The 16,237-nt window shown below is 36.5% G+C and overlaps 1 protein-coding gene across 2 annotated transcripts in view; it reads right to left on the reverse strand.

Moving 5' to 3' along the window:
- The window catches only part of WWC2 (WW and C2 domain containing 2), a 153,396-nt gene that overhangs the window by 47,440 nt on the left and 89,719 nt on the right, over positions 1–16,237 (reverse strand). For both annotated transcript variants that reach the window (XM_032223804.1, XM_032223805.1), the window contains exons 6-9: positions 14,833–14,962; positions 13,792–13,938; positions 12,401–12,474; positions 8,647–8,886 (exon numbers count right to left, since the gene is read on the reverse strand). In XM_032223804.1, coding sequence (XP_032079695.1) covers positions 8,647–8,886; positions 12,401–12,474; positions 13,792–13,938; positions 14,833–14,962 — 591 coding nt within the window. The remainder of the gene's footprint in view (positions 1–8,646; positions 8,887–12,400; positions 12,475–13,791; positions 13,939–14,832; positions 14,963–16,237) is intronic.

Below are 16,237 nucleotides of genomic sequence, written 5' to 3' on the forward strand. Positions count from 1 at the left end.
TTTTGGATGATGTTAATAATTATAATACACTGAGCAAAGGGCTGAAGGTAAAATTGAATGGTAGAAGCACCATCAAAATCATATATGACTGGGCCATACATGTGATATGATACACAAAATGAACCAGGCAGTTTAGACTGAAAATAATAATAATAATGACTTTTCACTATGTACTACATTCCTGCAATGATATTGATAGATTATACCTGCCCACAGAAATGAAGCAGAAGTTTACTTCAAGTCAAACAAACTGTCAAAGAAGAAAAACATGCACAGGCTGATTATGTTAAAGACAACCAAGAACAAGCATTGATGTAAGTTAAAAATTAGAACTTATTGAATGTGCAGGAAATGAAACATGAACCTCTAAATAATGTTTAGAAATCTGACAAGAAATACATTACATGGTCAATTTCTACAAGAGACTGAGAGGAAAGTGGATAAAGATAAAACCTGGCAATGGCTTTCAACTGGAACAATTAAAAAAAAAACCTTGAAGGCTGGATTTTGGCTGCTTGAGAGTAAGCTATTCAAACTGATATAATTAAGGCCAGAACTGAAGAACCATCAAAATCAAAGAACAAAGTAGTGCAAAGGAACAGAAGAAATAGTAGACCATATATTTAACTCTTGAAAAAGATTACATAGACTGATTATAATCAATGACATAACACATTTGCCAAAATGACTCACTAGAACACTTGTAAAGATCATCATGAACCAGTAGTGAAAAACCCAAATAATATAATTGGAAAAGTAGCTGAAAATGAGAAGGTTGAAATAATGTGTGATTTCTGAATTCAGTCCTGACTCATAATACTCAGATCTAACTGTGACTGAAAGGAAGGAAGTATAGATAATTGATGTGGCAATACCAGGGGATAGTATGAGTCATGGTGGCACAATGATTAGAATGCAGTTTTGCAGGAAAACACTGCCCATTGCCTGGAGTTAGATTCTGATGAGCTCAAGGTTGACTCAGCTTTCCATCCTCACAAGGTCAGTAAAATGAGGAGCCAGATTGTTGGTGCAATATGCTGATGTTACAAACCACTCAGCTAGTGCTGTACAGCATTATGGAATTGTATATAAATCTAAGTGCTATTGTTAGTAGAAAAGAAAACAAAGAATTGGTGGGGAAAAGCCTCAAAATATCAAGATCAGAAAACTGAAATTGAAAGAATATGGCCTAAATTAGCTATAGTGGTCCCATATTTACACACAGGGTGCCAATACAAAAAATATTGGCTGGCACATAGAAAATATGCACATTGACAAAATGTCCATCTGTAATTGGCAAAAGGCCATATTGCTTGGATCTGCACATATACTATGCCAATACATTACAACATCCTAGGTTCTTGGGAAGAACTCAATGTGTATGAATGCCAACACCAGCCAAGAACTGGCAACTATGATATCGCATATTTGTAAACAGATAATAATACTAGCAGCACTTTCCCATTTTCTTTCAGCAAAGCCACAGAAGAAGTTTGGAAGTTCTTATTTTCATTTTATTTCCACACTTCTTTTTTTTCTGCCACAAATGAACAAACCAGAGATTAACCTAAACTTAATTACTTAATTACTTACCTTTACTTAATTAGTAAAATTTGAAGTGATATTTTCTCATAGAAAATATTTTAGTAGTATTTTTGGATTTCAGAAAAGCCAATGTTACAAAGGTCTGAAGCATTTCTCTGAACTGGACTAGATTTCATTTTGAAGTTAAATTTAACAAGCACTTTTAACTTTCCATTCTAACATCTATATGTCTCAAAAAGCACTCTAACAGTTGAGAGGCTGGGTCGACAATAGTTGCCAAATGAAGGAATATTCAAGACTGAACTGAATATGATTGAAGGGTACAGTTTGTCTGAAAGGGACTGAAGAAGTAGAAAGGGAGGATATATCAATATCTATAGAGAATATTTAGATTAAAATATATTATAATAAGGGTCTATTGTTGCTCATTCAATCAAGAGAAGATGCTACTTTTCAAAATAAGCAGATCTTCAAAGAGACATGGAATTATAGAAATGGAGGACTTCAATTATATCAACATCTGTTTGGAAAGAAAGTCTCTCATACATGTCCTTTTTAGAAAATTCCTACCCTATTTTTCTGATGATTTCCTTCTTGAAAATTAGAGAAGATATAAAACAATCAGTTACCTTATATTAAATAATATGGAAGACTTAAGGAAGTCAAAGTAGCACTGACACTGAGGGAAAGTGAATATTTATGGTAATTTACAAATCCTGATCATTAGGAAAACTAAAGCTGAATGTAGTCAAAAATATATCTTGGACATCAAAACACAAATTTTAATACACTTGAGCAATGAAAATTATATACTATATGTAATGTTAATAGTAAAAGAACATGAAGTTAAGTGAGAGCTCTTGAACAAGGACACGCTACAGTAAACATATATAGCAATATCAAATAATTCCAATAAGGGAAAAAAACAAAACAAGAAAAACAACAATGCAGCTACTTGTGTTGTTTTCTTTTCATGGTTTGGTGAATACAGACCATGGCAAGTTAATTAATGCTGTGATAGCCCTATCTTGGTGCCTGGAGGTTGTTGAGGTCTGGATGGGGAGCAATAGGTTAAAACTGAACCCTGGCAGGAGGGATTTTGGGTACAGGGCTCCTTGGTTCTTGGGGAATTATCAACTTTGGCCATGGATGGGATCGCACTGCTCCAGGCAGAAAAGTGCATAATTTGAGGATTCTCTTGGAATTATGACTCTTGCTCAAGGAATAGGTGGCACCAATAGGCCCTTCTCACTTTCATCCATGCCCATGTCATCTCTCATTTGGACTATTGTAATGTGTTCTACAGGGGCTGCCCTTGAAGACGCTTCAGTTGGGTCAAAATGTAGCAATCTGCTAATTTGTGCATGTGTCGCTTCTTTTGCAGGAGTTGCATTTGTTGCCAATTTGCTTCTGGGTGCAGTTCAAGGTACTGCCCATCACCTTTAAACCCTTGGGCCGGGTTATTTGAAGGACCACCTCTCCCCCATTACATTTACTTGGCCCACTAGAGCAGGAAAATAGGACATTGTGGGTTCCATTCATTAAGGAAATACATAAAATGGAGCCAAGAAAAAGAGCCTTTTCTGTAATGGTTCATCCTTGTGGAACATCATTCTTCCAAGACTGGCCCCTACCTTGTTATTTTTTCTGAAAGGCCTAAAGGCATGGTTTTGTTAGCAAGCTTGTAGATCCCAGATTCCCACAGAACTAATCAAGTGGCTTGTTTGTGTTTGTTACCACCACAGCGGAGAGGGTGGAGTTTGGGGGAAGATTCAAATTGTGGCTTTTTATTGTTTTATGCCAGCAGGAGCCACTGTGTATGAGTTGGACAGCTATAAAAATCTGTTCAATAAATAAAAGTATGCCATATAGAGGAGGTTGAAAGAAAGATGAAATCATTTTTCTTAAAAACATCCATAAATTATATTTTAAGTGCATTTTCAAGGGCAACAATTAAAAAACCACAAAAGCAAAGATGAATGTCCCTCCCACCCACCCATGTTTATTTTCTCCTCAGGGTAATGTTTCATCTATGCTTGGAAAGCCAAATTTAATAAGGCTGAAATAACACAAAAGCAACTGTCATAGAATTGGTATATGAGAACAGGCATAAGAATGCTAAGCTAATACTTAGTTTCAATCATTCTTTTTCTCAAATATTTGCTCCCCCCCCAAAAAAAAGCTATATTTAATTATTAGCCATTGAGTGAAAAATCCATGTCAACAGATTTAAAGTTATCAAGTTCTATATGAATTATGGGCAAAGAAGAGTTAGGGAAGACATATGTTACTTTTTCAAGAGGCTCTTCAATTGTTTAGTCTTTGGCATTCTTACCTGCTACAAATCATTTGTGACACTTTTGTTAAAAAAATTAACTTGTTAACTTTAAGATTTGTTCATTTGTGTACAATTTTACACATACATAAATACACACACATCAGATTGTTATCTTTTTGCTGAGGTTGGGCAAAAGGTTTTTTGCTTTTTGGTGTCTTCAAGTTAGCTTTGACTCCTGGTGACTGCCTGGACATGTCCCTGCAGTTGTTTTGGCAAGATTTTAGGAGTATTTTGTCATTTCCTTTTTGTCATGGCTGAGAGAAAATAACTAGCACAAAGTCACCCAGATGGCTTTATGTCTTAAGTGAGACTACAAAACTCATCGTTTCATGGTCAGGGCTAATCTGCTAAGAGCTGAAGATGGAATGTATATGAAGCAGAAGATGTGTCTTATTTTGAAAGTTAAAGAAACAAATTTCAATCTGGAGGTTCTATGAAATTGTTCTGGACCAGCTGCAGGTTGGAAGAAGTAAAAGCTTGAAACAATATTGTTGTTCCTAGTTTCATTCTAAACAAAACCCTGAAGATTCAAAAACTATTTCATGGTGAGTCGGCAATGCTGAAATACATCACCCCTTCTTTATATACTTAAGACTTAGACTTATATACAGCTTCACAGTGCTTTACAGCCCCTCTCTAAGTAGTTTACAGAGTAGTATATTGTCCCCAACAACCTGGGTCCTCATTTTACCAATCTCGGAAGGATGGAAGGCTGAGTCAACCTTGAGCTTGGTGAGATTCGAACTGCCAAATTGCTGATAATCAGAAGTCAGCAGAAGTAGTCTGCAGTACTGCATTCTAACCACTGTGCCACCACGGCTCATAAAGAAGGAAATCGTTCAGAAAGAAGAATACATGGAGCAAATATGTTTTATTTTATACAATTTGTTCCTTGATGGTCTCAAAAATTATCACTGTGGCATATTCCACTAGGCCAGTGCCTTCCTTTCTGTCCCTCCTTTACCTCACAGCAGAGCTATTAATACAGTGTCCTTGAATGCATCTCACCAACCCATCTACTTCCTGATCCTTTTCTTGTGTCTTTCTTCCTCTGCTTCCCTTCAACCACTGCAACCTGTGACTATGTGATGAAAAGAATCCGTGCTAAACAAAATAAATGTGAATGGTTGGAACCATTTCACTCCTTTCCTTATTATCAATGGCATCAAAGTTATTAGATTCTTCTAGCTCTTACCCACTGTTTCAATTCATATCCAGACCAAGCATGGTTGCTTCGATTTATGCACAAACCACATGAAACCAGTTGTTCCACTAATGAAAGTGTTCATGCACAAACTGTTTTGAATCTCATTAGCTGAAAGATAAGCAAAGCTGAAACAAGCAGAAGAGTCAGACTGAGTCAAAAGTGAGCGGTGCACTGTTCTCTCTTAATCATCCCCCCATTTTTTTTTTCAAAAGACTTATTACAAAAGAAAGATGATTTTCCTTTTTTTTCTTCCTCAGCTCTTAATACTTTCCTCTCAAATGCATTCCATAGTTATAGTCAGTATCCCCCTCTGGCTCAAATTACCTTCATCTTCTGTTTTCTAAAATCCATCAATTTCCATAAAGGTCTGATCTGTTTGTATGTTTTAATTTCAATTTGTTCAAAAGCATTTTCATCAAAAAGTAACCTATTTATAATAATCAAAAATTACTAACCTTTTTTTTCCATTTTAAACTTCCTTACATCCAATCCTTGGATTGGATCCTTTCACCAAAAATTTTAAATCTTTGAAACCTGGTTTTTCCTTTTAACCCAGAAAAAATGTTGACTCAACAAGTGAATTTCTCTTAGCCTACTGCTTAGAAAATCTTGTTAGCTGTAAATTGATCACAACTGAAACTGTTTAAGAAACTGAAGCTTCTGCTAACCTTCTGTCCATAAAAGATGCATTAAAGCTTTGAGCTTGACTGAAATGCTTCAGCTACCAGCTGGTCAATTCATGAGTTCACCACAAAAACCCCAGTTCCTGTAACATCTGTCCAGAGTGAAAGTGGGAGATCTCACTTTCTTTCCTTATCTGGTGAAAGAAATTCACTGCCTGATCACTGTTATCCATCACAATGCTATCCCACTCTTTCAGGAATGTTTAGTCTGCCATAGTTCCACATTCAGAAGCAAAATTACCTGTTTTGCTAGAAGACTACCTTGCCTCTGAAGATCCCAGTGACAGTGAAATGTCAGAAAGCTCAATACTACTGCCACCGTGTTTCCCGAAATAAGACCTATCACAAAAATAAGCCCACTCCTGGTTTTTAAGCATGTGCCTAAGCATGCCCCACCCTCAAAATAAGCCCTAGTGAACATCATCATCAGCCTGGGAGATGGGTGTGGCAGCATCAGCAGCAGCGAGGGTGCGGGGTGCAACAATGTCCGGCAGCAGCACAGGTGAGTTGATTACTTATTCAAGCAACAGGCTGAGGCAGAAGCGACCTGGCCATGCCACAGGAAAGCCAAGAGTAGGTGGGCTAGAGCAGGCTGCCAGCTGTGGAAGGTTTGACTTCACATGATGGCACTGGCACCAGATGGAGGCAGAAACGGGGGGGGGGAGGCAGGTGATCCTGACACTCCGTGCTGGCCTTGGGCAAGCCAAGAGATGCGAAGATAAGTCTCCCATGGCCAGCTGCCCACTTCCTTCCACTATCTCTCTTGCCTCTGTCCCACCCAGATTACGTGCCTCCCCCCTGTGCCTCTGTCTTCATATGCTGCCAGTGCTGCTGCGTGAAGATGAGCTTCCCATGGCCACCCACCCACTTCGTCCTACCATCTCTCAGCTTGCCTGCTCTATTGTGGCTATGAGTAAGTAGAAGAAGTGGACCTCCTGTACATGGAAAAAAATAAGACATCCCCCACATAAGCCCTAGTGGTTATTTTGGATCCTAAGGAAAATATAAAACTGGGTCTTATTTTTGGGGAAACACAGGGTAGCAGATACCAGCCATAGAAGCCATATTTCACCACAGTTTTTAAAATTTCATGACAATTTTAAATTATAATTATTTAATTATAATTACCATGTTCAGCTTTAACTCATGAAAATACAGTAAGCCAAGGATAATGTCTTAACCAGGAGTGGGTTCCAGCTTTTGTTACTATCACTTGATGTGTTCTACGCATGCATGCCCAGTAGTAAAAAAAATAGCTTCTGCACATGCGCAGAAGCAAAAAACAAGATGGCACCACCTATAGAACCGGTTCGGGGTGTGGTTGGCTGAGTTACTACCTACTTGGTCGAACTGGGTCAAACAGGTAGGAACCAATTCAAGGTGTTGGTTATCACCTTTAAAGCCCTACATAACTTAGGGCCAGAGTACATTCGAGACCGCCTATTGCCCTATACCTCCCAGCGGCCAGTAAGATCCCACAGATTGGGTTTCCTTCAGATGCCGTCAGCCAGACAGTGTCAGCTGGTGGGCCCCCGGAGGAGAGCCTTCTCTGTGGCTGCTCTGACTCTTTGGAATCAGCTACCCCCAGAGATCCGGACCATACCCACTCTCATGGCCTTCAGGAAAGCTGTATAAACGTGGCTGTTCCGGCAGGCCTGGGGCTGTTGACCTCACTGTTGAGGTCCAGCTCCGATTAGAATTAATGCATGAGGTGTTGCTATTTTAAACTGTTTTCTTTCGTTATGTGTTCGTTATGTGTCTTTTTTCTCTTTTTTGTAAGCCGCCCGGAGTCCTTCGGGATTTGGCGGCATATAAATTTTATAAATAAATAAATAATAAACCCACCTCTGGTTTTTACATATCAACAAGTCAAGGAGATCAAATTACATGTTGCTTATTAACCTTCTCTTTATATAAGTGGGTAAACAAACTAGACAGCTTGGTATAACATCCAAGCCCAGGATTACATTTATTGTGTCCAAACAAGCCAGAAATGTGTTTAAATCAACATTTAAAATGTCTATCTTATTTGTGCACAGTAAGTATATAAAGTTCACACTAACCACTCCTTGTCTTTTCTTCACTAACAGAAAATAGAAGGAAATAGGCTGCATTTACAGACAGAATGCAAAAACCCAAGGTGTATTCTGTAAGAGCATGATCAGTGTGCAAAAATGGCACAGCAGATAAAAGGTGACACTTCTACAGTCATCACTCTCCCATTTATCAAAAGTTAAACATTTATATGCAGTACTTAAGGTTTTATAAACATGTTCTTAATTAACATAAACCTAATCTGCAATTCTTAATATTCTATGGTTTTCCAATCCATTTTCTTTTTAAATATATACTGTATTCTAGAAGGCTAAATCATCTCGGTATGGACATTGATATAAATGAATAGAGTCCAGCTGCCACAGTATACACCTTCTGAATTTAGTTAACTGCTTTGCAAGGGTGTGGAAAAACATCTATATCAACCATAAGTGGCTCCAGTGCAGAAGCAATGAGAATAATATTTGCAGTAAGAAGTTCATAAGGTCTCAGCTATTATCCCAAAACTTGTCAATGATATATTACACTCTGATGACTTCCTTCAGCTATTTAACATCAGGATTTGCTATTTTCATGCTGGTCGCAAATGAAGAACAACAGAGAGCTTGAAATAATATGAACTCTGTGAATTCTGTCACAGTGTGAAGGTCTTTCTGTATTACTGCCCACTAGACTAATTTTAAATTTAATTAAAATGTACATAGAACAGCTACTGAAAGACAATGGCCCATTAGGGTACAACTCAGGTTCTCCAGTAAGTATAAAGGTTAAGATGAAGGAATAAATAAATGATAGAGGGAAAAGATTTTTTTCTATACCTCTCTGTAAGTTCATCACTAGGTGTGCTTTTCGTAGATAGTTCCTCTTCCAGTCTCTTCCTTTCTGCTTCTAAATGCTTCAATTCATCTTGTGTGCGTTTACATGAGGTGACAAATTGAAGTTCTTTCAGAAGCTCTTCCTTTTCATTTATCAGCATCAACTTTTCTTTCTCAATTTCCAGTGCCCCAGGCCAAGCTTCACTTTTTAACTTAGAAAGTTCTATTTTTAAGTTTGCCATTCTAAAAGAAACAGACACAAAGAACAGAAAAACAAGGACTTCAATAGGACAAAAACAAAGGAAAAGCCAGAAGGTCTTGCCTCCTCCACTTTCAGGAGCTCACTAATATAGTAGGACCTGTATTATATGAAGTCTAACAAATGCAGGCCGAAATCATGCACAGCATTTCTAATTATTTTTCTGGTTATTTATTTAGCATATGGCATTTTTACAATGCTAATGCAGAATAGTAGTTTGGCTGCCTGTTTACCAGCTCTGTTAGGTACACACTTGTGTGCTTTGGTGAACCAGAGGAGGGTGAGCTAGCTTTATACCAGAAAGAAATACAAGTGGCTTTTCCTGCAGCACCATCCAAGGTCCTCTCCCTCCACCTCGTGAATGGGTGTCGCAACCTGGAAAGTTCGGTCTCAGCAGGATTTTAACTGTTGCATGAAGTGCCGGCTTGTCTCCCCACCGAAGTGGTACCTCTTTATCTATTTGCATGGAACATTCTTATGAACTGCTAGGTGGGGAGAACTGAGGTGAGTGATGGGAGCTGACTCACCATACAGTGCTAAGACTTGAACCACCAGAGCAGAGACCATATACATTTTCATTAAGCCACTGAGCCATCATACCTCATTTTTCTAGCAAGACAATATATAAAAATATTTTAAATAAACATATCATGTAACATCCTTAATTCTGATCAAGTTTTTCACTGTAGTATAGAGAGTTGGTGGAGTTAAAGTCCAGAGGATGAAGTGAATGAATCAAATTTGTATCATGTATTATTTATTTGATTTTATATCACCTTTATAATTTTTATACATAAAAATACACAACACAGCAATGCTATGAGTTGAGTTGGTTGAGAGACTGTGTCTGGCCTAAAGTTCTCCAGTGAGGTTTCATGTCTAAAGTGGGACTAGAACTAGACTAGAACTCCTGGCACCTTAACTACTGCACCAAACTAGATCTATAATCTGATCTGTCCAGGGCTATCTTAGTTAACAATTAGGGACAGGAAAAATAAGAACTCTTGATAAGTTCCTAAGAGTCGAGGGAAGTGCATTATTCACATGATGGTTGGTTTTATTACAAAGTGATTTACCAATTGATAAGGTTTTAATTGCAAGACAATGAAAACTTTTAATGAACAATGGGTTTCATTTTATAATTACTACCACATGAAAATAGCAGCTGTCAGCCTTCTCTGACATTCATTTTATGGAATGTTCTCCTAAAGAGATAATGTTTCAATTTTTTCCCAGCATAAAAATACAAAATGGGTTGTTCGCATAGACTAAACCAAAAATCTGATCCACTATTCCATCTACATAGTGACCCCCTAGTGATTAAATGTAACAAAAGGTCATGAGTGCACCAGTATTCTTATTCATGAATGATATTACAGGAAATATATGTTGCAATGTAACCATTAAGGCATTTATAATCAATTGATTATCTAATCACTTTTAAAGCCATTTAAGTTGGTGTCTATAATGTAATAGTGCTATTTACAGCTTCTTATTTTGATTTCTTAAATAGCTAAGCAGCAGTTCTAAAAGCTAAATACAACTAACATGGAAAGAAATAAAACCATTCTGGCTTGCTAAATAAAGGCCCATACTGATGGAATGAATCAGGTGTATTTCATTTTATCAATGGTTCATATTTAGCTAAGCTTGGCTAGAAATAACCCTGATTACTATTCAGTGACATGCAAGGTGGGATGGTGTCTCAAATAGTTTTTTTCTTCTTTAAAATGTTATTTATCAGTAACTGTTACTGATTGATAATCTCTCCAGCTACCAGAGCATGCTTCTTAGCATCTTATATTAGATGACTTGCCTTTAATATTGTACTTGATCACTGAATTAAGTTTTCAAGTCTTCTTCACTGACACTGCTTGTCAATTCCAAATTTTATTTGAATGGCAGATTTCTATGTATATTTGAACCATTGATATGTTTTGAATAGGATGTTGAAGGCTTCCTGAAGCCTTTTGGAAACAATATTCTCAATTTATTAATGTGATGAGAAAAAAGATGGTGAACTGAAAGTATCATTTATGCAGTATCGTTTACATTATTGTAATGTAAATGATACGCTTCATGTAATGACTGTTCAAAGTTATGACAGCACTGAAAAAGCAAGTTTACAACCAATCTTTGGATTGAAAACTCATGTGGCACCCTTGCGGTTTACATGATTGATATTCAGGCACTTTGCAACTGGCAGGCATTTTACACATTCACATGATCACATTTACATGATCACCATTTGGGGCTTTGCAACTGGTTTGTGACAAGCAGAATCAATTTGGTATTATGATTGAAGTGCTGGCCTAAATTCTAGGAGACTGTAAACTGACTCAGTAACTCTGGGTCAGTCACTCTCTCTCAGCCCAACCCACCTCACGGGATTGTTGTGTGTGGAAAATAGAAGGAGAAAGGAGAATGATGCATGTTCGCCCCTTTGAGTTATTTACAAAAGTGAGTCGAGAAGACTGAGCAAGAGTGAATTGGCAAGGGTGCATGAGAAAGCAGTGTGAATCAGGGAGGGCACAGAAGGGTATGGCATGAACACAGAGGTGTCTAGAGCAGAGTGTGTGGGAGGGGATATTTATCCTAGTGATTTGTAACCTTCCCTGCCAGCTCCCCAATTAACTTTCTCAGGAGGATGGCAGTGAAGGTTGCAAATAGCAATCATGTGTTTATTGAGTGCATCAATTGATCATAAGTGCAAACTGGTTGCCAGATGCCCAGATTGTGATCACATAACTGCAGGGGTGCTGGGATGGCCAAGGACCAGGGGTAACCACATTTGTCCAGTGCTATTGCAACTTCAAACAGTCACTGAAAGCATGATTGAAGATTCAATTATGAGTTCTAGTAACATTTTTTGTTGCTTTTTAACATTTCAAATAGCAGTTTTTTTCATCATTTGCAATTTCTGTAGGTATCAATAAGGATTTCCCATGTCATCTGATAAACAATTGCGATTCCTTTTTAGGTTGAAAAGCTCACTTTATTCAGATCCGACATTGCCTTTGAGTATGTAGTATGTATTTTGCATCTTGGTTCCAGTATTGAATTTAAGATTGCTGATTACATTTTATGTCATTACAATTAAGATTATGTTCTTAAAGCTACTAGTTTATATATCCTAATTTTCCTATTATCACCTAAACATACAAGCAGTTCTGAAGTGTAAAGTGTTTGTTTTGTAAGTGAGGAAACTGCTAGTAATAACCTGTTTCCCTGAATTTGCTGTTTAATTTGGTTCACATTCTTTTGCTTACAATTCTTTTGTTAGTAGAAACAAAATAGCTCTGAGTATTCACTAATAGTCCAATATACAAAAACAAATTATCCAATAAACACAAATAAATGATCCTGATAAGAATATTAAGCTATGTTTTCAAGAGATTCATCCAGTAGATGTCACTGCAAGCATTATATTGGCTACATGGCTTTATAGACTGAGATACAAAATGTATATTGTAACAAAGAAATAAACACTTTCTTTACCTTCTTTTAGCTTCTTCATACTGAAGACTCAATCTGACCTTTTCAGCTAAATTGGCCGTGTTCTTTACACTGACCTGTTGAAAGAATCACCATCTCACAGCATATATCATTAAGAATACATGAAATAATTCAATTTATTTAGCTAAATAAATAGAAACACATTTCAAAACACTAATTGCTGTTTTGTCAGCTCAATGGCTAATTCAAATGTTTTCTAAAAGAATATATGTTTATTACTACTAAATAATCTTAGGATATATTTTAATAGAAGAAGATACAGTTCTATTAAGGCCAACTTTGAACCTCCATTTAATCCCAAGTTGTTGCTTAGCACTTTGAACTCAGAACTTAAGAGATCGATGAAGCTCAAAGGAGGACTTCAATGAGACTGAAATTGTTAAAAACCACATTTAAGTATGGGCTGCTTCTAAGAAAATCCTAGTACAATCATTCACTGAGCCTTTTATGACTCCACCTTAAGAAATAGACCAAAGTTTGGAAAACATTTGTGAATATAAACCTATGGCAATAATTCGAGTCACTGAGAGATATTTTAAAGTGACTAAATTGGACTTTTTAAAATTGGACTTTGGGGTTTGATCATTGTTTTTTGGAGAAAAAATAAATAAGGTTCACTTATATTTATATACATCAATATTCAATGAATACATGTCATTTTGTATAAGACCTATTTGACATAATGTTTTAGATGACTTCAAAAATGACTTCAGATTAAATTAAAATGTTTTTGGAATGTGATACCAATAAGGTCTAACAAAACTTGGAGGGGAGAGGGAGATGTGGTTAGACTGAATCTCACATTGTTAATCTAAATTTAGGATATCAGGAAGCCAAGAAGGGGAGGGGAGAAGAAGGCATTGAAGGGGAGGGAAGATGTCCAATGAAATTCTTGACTTAAAATAAATAATAGAAGATGATGACGTGTTCCATAGTATAGTAAAGGTTTAGTTCCTTGCGAATAAGAAAAAAATGCAAGTTTTTAATATGACTGTTATATCTACTTTGCCAAATTAAAACCAACTTGGATTACAATTAATATTCTAGAATAAAATTTATGTCTGAGAAAACACAAGGAAAAAAATTACAAACCAAAAAAATCTATTCTAGTTCTGCTTATTAATGATAATGACATAGGTACGATTTGTAGATAAACCACATTCCAAATATCCTATCTAGAAAATCTGACACCATCCCTATCACTTGGTAGAATTTCTGCAGGGCAAAGAAAGGAGTGCCTTTTGAGAGTGAAATATGAAAGGCATTCTCTACAATGTTCTTGAGATATTGACTAACATTTGACTTAGATCTCTTCAAGAGTGTTCCATAGTTATTTTTTTTATCCCCATTTTTAAATAATAGGAAAAACATACATCACCAGAAATGTCTGTCTGAGACCCCGCATCCAAAGTTTGCTTAGAGAGAGACTGTTGGGAATGTGCCAGGCTGCATCTCAAGTCTGATTCTGATTGGGCAATAGTTTGACCAAGAAGGAATCTTTCTCTCAACTTTGCAAGGCTCTGAGAACAACAACATCACATCATTGCAGCTTTGTTGTTACAAAAATACAACAACACACAGCACGAAATGTGAAGGCAAGAGAGAGACAGAACAGTTTAGAAAGGAATATCCTATAATTGTTCATCAACATTTACCATATCTATTGTGAAAGACAACTTGGTGCATGAATTCTCCTCTCTGTCTCTCAAACAAGTTATTTCAAAAGGCATGGTGAGAAACTTTAGTTAAGCATGGAGTGGGATTCCACCAGGGAGATTCAGGCAAACTGGTAGCTCCGGCGATCAGCTGGGAGTGAACCAACAATCAAATGGGTCCACCCACCCGTGCGCTTTACTGACCTATATCTTCTCAGCTGATTCGCGCAGCAGAATAGATTGCTGCGCCTCAGTTATGTTACTCCCCAGCCGTAATGCGGAAGGTAAGTTTTCTTAAAACTGCGCACATGCGGAGAGTGTGCGTCAGGCACATGTGCACACGGAGTGCACAAGTGTGTGACACACAATCACCAAACCGGTTGTTAAACTGGCAGGATCCCACCACTGAGTTAGCTATGTCAGTACTAACTTGCAATGGCTTCCAAAGCCTGGAAATGAAAATGGCAATTAGCAAACATTTTACAAGGCAAAAAGATCTGCTCATAACTCTGTATTCAATAAAGCAACACAGTCAAAATATCTCTACCCTATCAAATGTATGGGAGATACTAAAATACACATATCCCATTTCCAAGATCCAGTTCTGTAACTTAATCTCTCTCTTTTTTTCTTTTATACAAATTTAGTAAGATCTTAAATACTACCTCTCTTACTTATTATGATGGTTCTTAGGGCCTAATGTACCCTCATTCCCAAAAGACCACCACTACAAATGCTGAACAAAAATGATATAAATACCTTCATTAAATCTTGCTTTTCTTTTTCACCAGAGCTTATAGCTTTTTGGATAGACTTCAATTCATTCATAATAGCTTTGGCTTCACTTAACTCATATCCATTCTGGCCTCCAGACATTTTTTGGTCAATTCTGTAAAATAGTACATTGATAATAACTCTAAAAAAAGTGTTGTTCCTGGCATTTAGAAGAATATCCTATTGAGGGAAAGGGAAACAGGCAATTCTAATATTACCTTCCATAAATAGCGACTGCTTTCAATCAAAATATAGGAGCATCAGAAAGTACTTTAATCTTAGTAATACCATATTTCCAAATTCTATCCCTACTAATAGATAGGTGGGAATAGAGATCTTTGGCAAACTGACAGCACAAAGCTTCAAATCACCCAGAAATTAAAGTTACATTCTTATATGTAGCTCGCTAAGAAAAAGCCTTTTTAATCCCAGTGAATTTTGCTTCTGAGGAAATAACATAGCATTGCACAAGTTTAATAAAGTTCATAGTGTGTATCTAACTAAGTTGGTCAAATGCCTATGCTGCAATATAGGTACAGTATCAACTTTTTTCCCCTTAAAGGAAGAAAATATTTGTAGTTATTCATAGATTTGACTTCTTAGGGTTCCTTTGTATTAAATTACCTGATATTTTATAATTAAAACAATATTATGAAGTCAAAATTTATCAGAGAAGTATGAACAAATGTAAATGTTCAATCTCCTTTTCCTACTTTTACCTTTCCGTAGACTAAAAAGCTTGGTGATACATCTGAATCAGATTCCATTTTCATTTAAATATTACAGGTAAACAAGAAGCAATGTACATACATACATGCATACATACATACACCTGTATCTATATCTGCCTAAAATATATTCTACATTGTAAGATAGGTAAATGGAGGTTTTGAAATTAGAAATGGTTATAACCCCCGTAATGTGATTTTTAATTTGTTAGAGCAATTTATAACACATATAGTAATCTATGATTTTTTAAACTTATCATTTCCTGGCCTGCTTCCCACAAAATACTAAATCAAACTGAGTAACTTAAACTAAGATCTCCTCCCAAAATTAAATGCTAGTATTACTGCGTAGATTAGACTTTAGTATCTCTAGTGTAACGTATCTTCTTCAAAGGATAAAAGCAAAAAGTGTTTTACATATTACTGATCAATTATTTTAAAGTATTCATCTGCATCTACACCATAGATGTTTTAAAATTGGGTCCCAGAGACACAATTTTCAAAAATACTTGGAATTTTAAAAGATTGGTTTGTAAAATTTACAATAAATATCTCTATTCATCACCAAAAGGGATCTGATAAAAATTAACTTCAATAACTATCTTAAAAAGTGGAATTAAGCAAGAAAAACAGCAGTCCAATAAAAAAAAATTATGTGCTTC

Source organism: Thamnophis elegans, chromosome 9 (assembly GCF_009769535.1).
Source record: "Thamnophis elegans isolate rThaEle1 chromosome 9, rThaEle1.pri, whole genome shotgun sequence".
In the NCBI taxonomy this organism is placed as follows: Eukaryota; Metazoa; Chordata; class Lepidosauria; order Squamata; family Colubridae; genus Thamnophis; species Thamnophis elegans.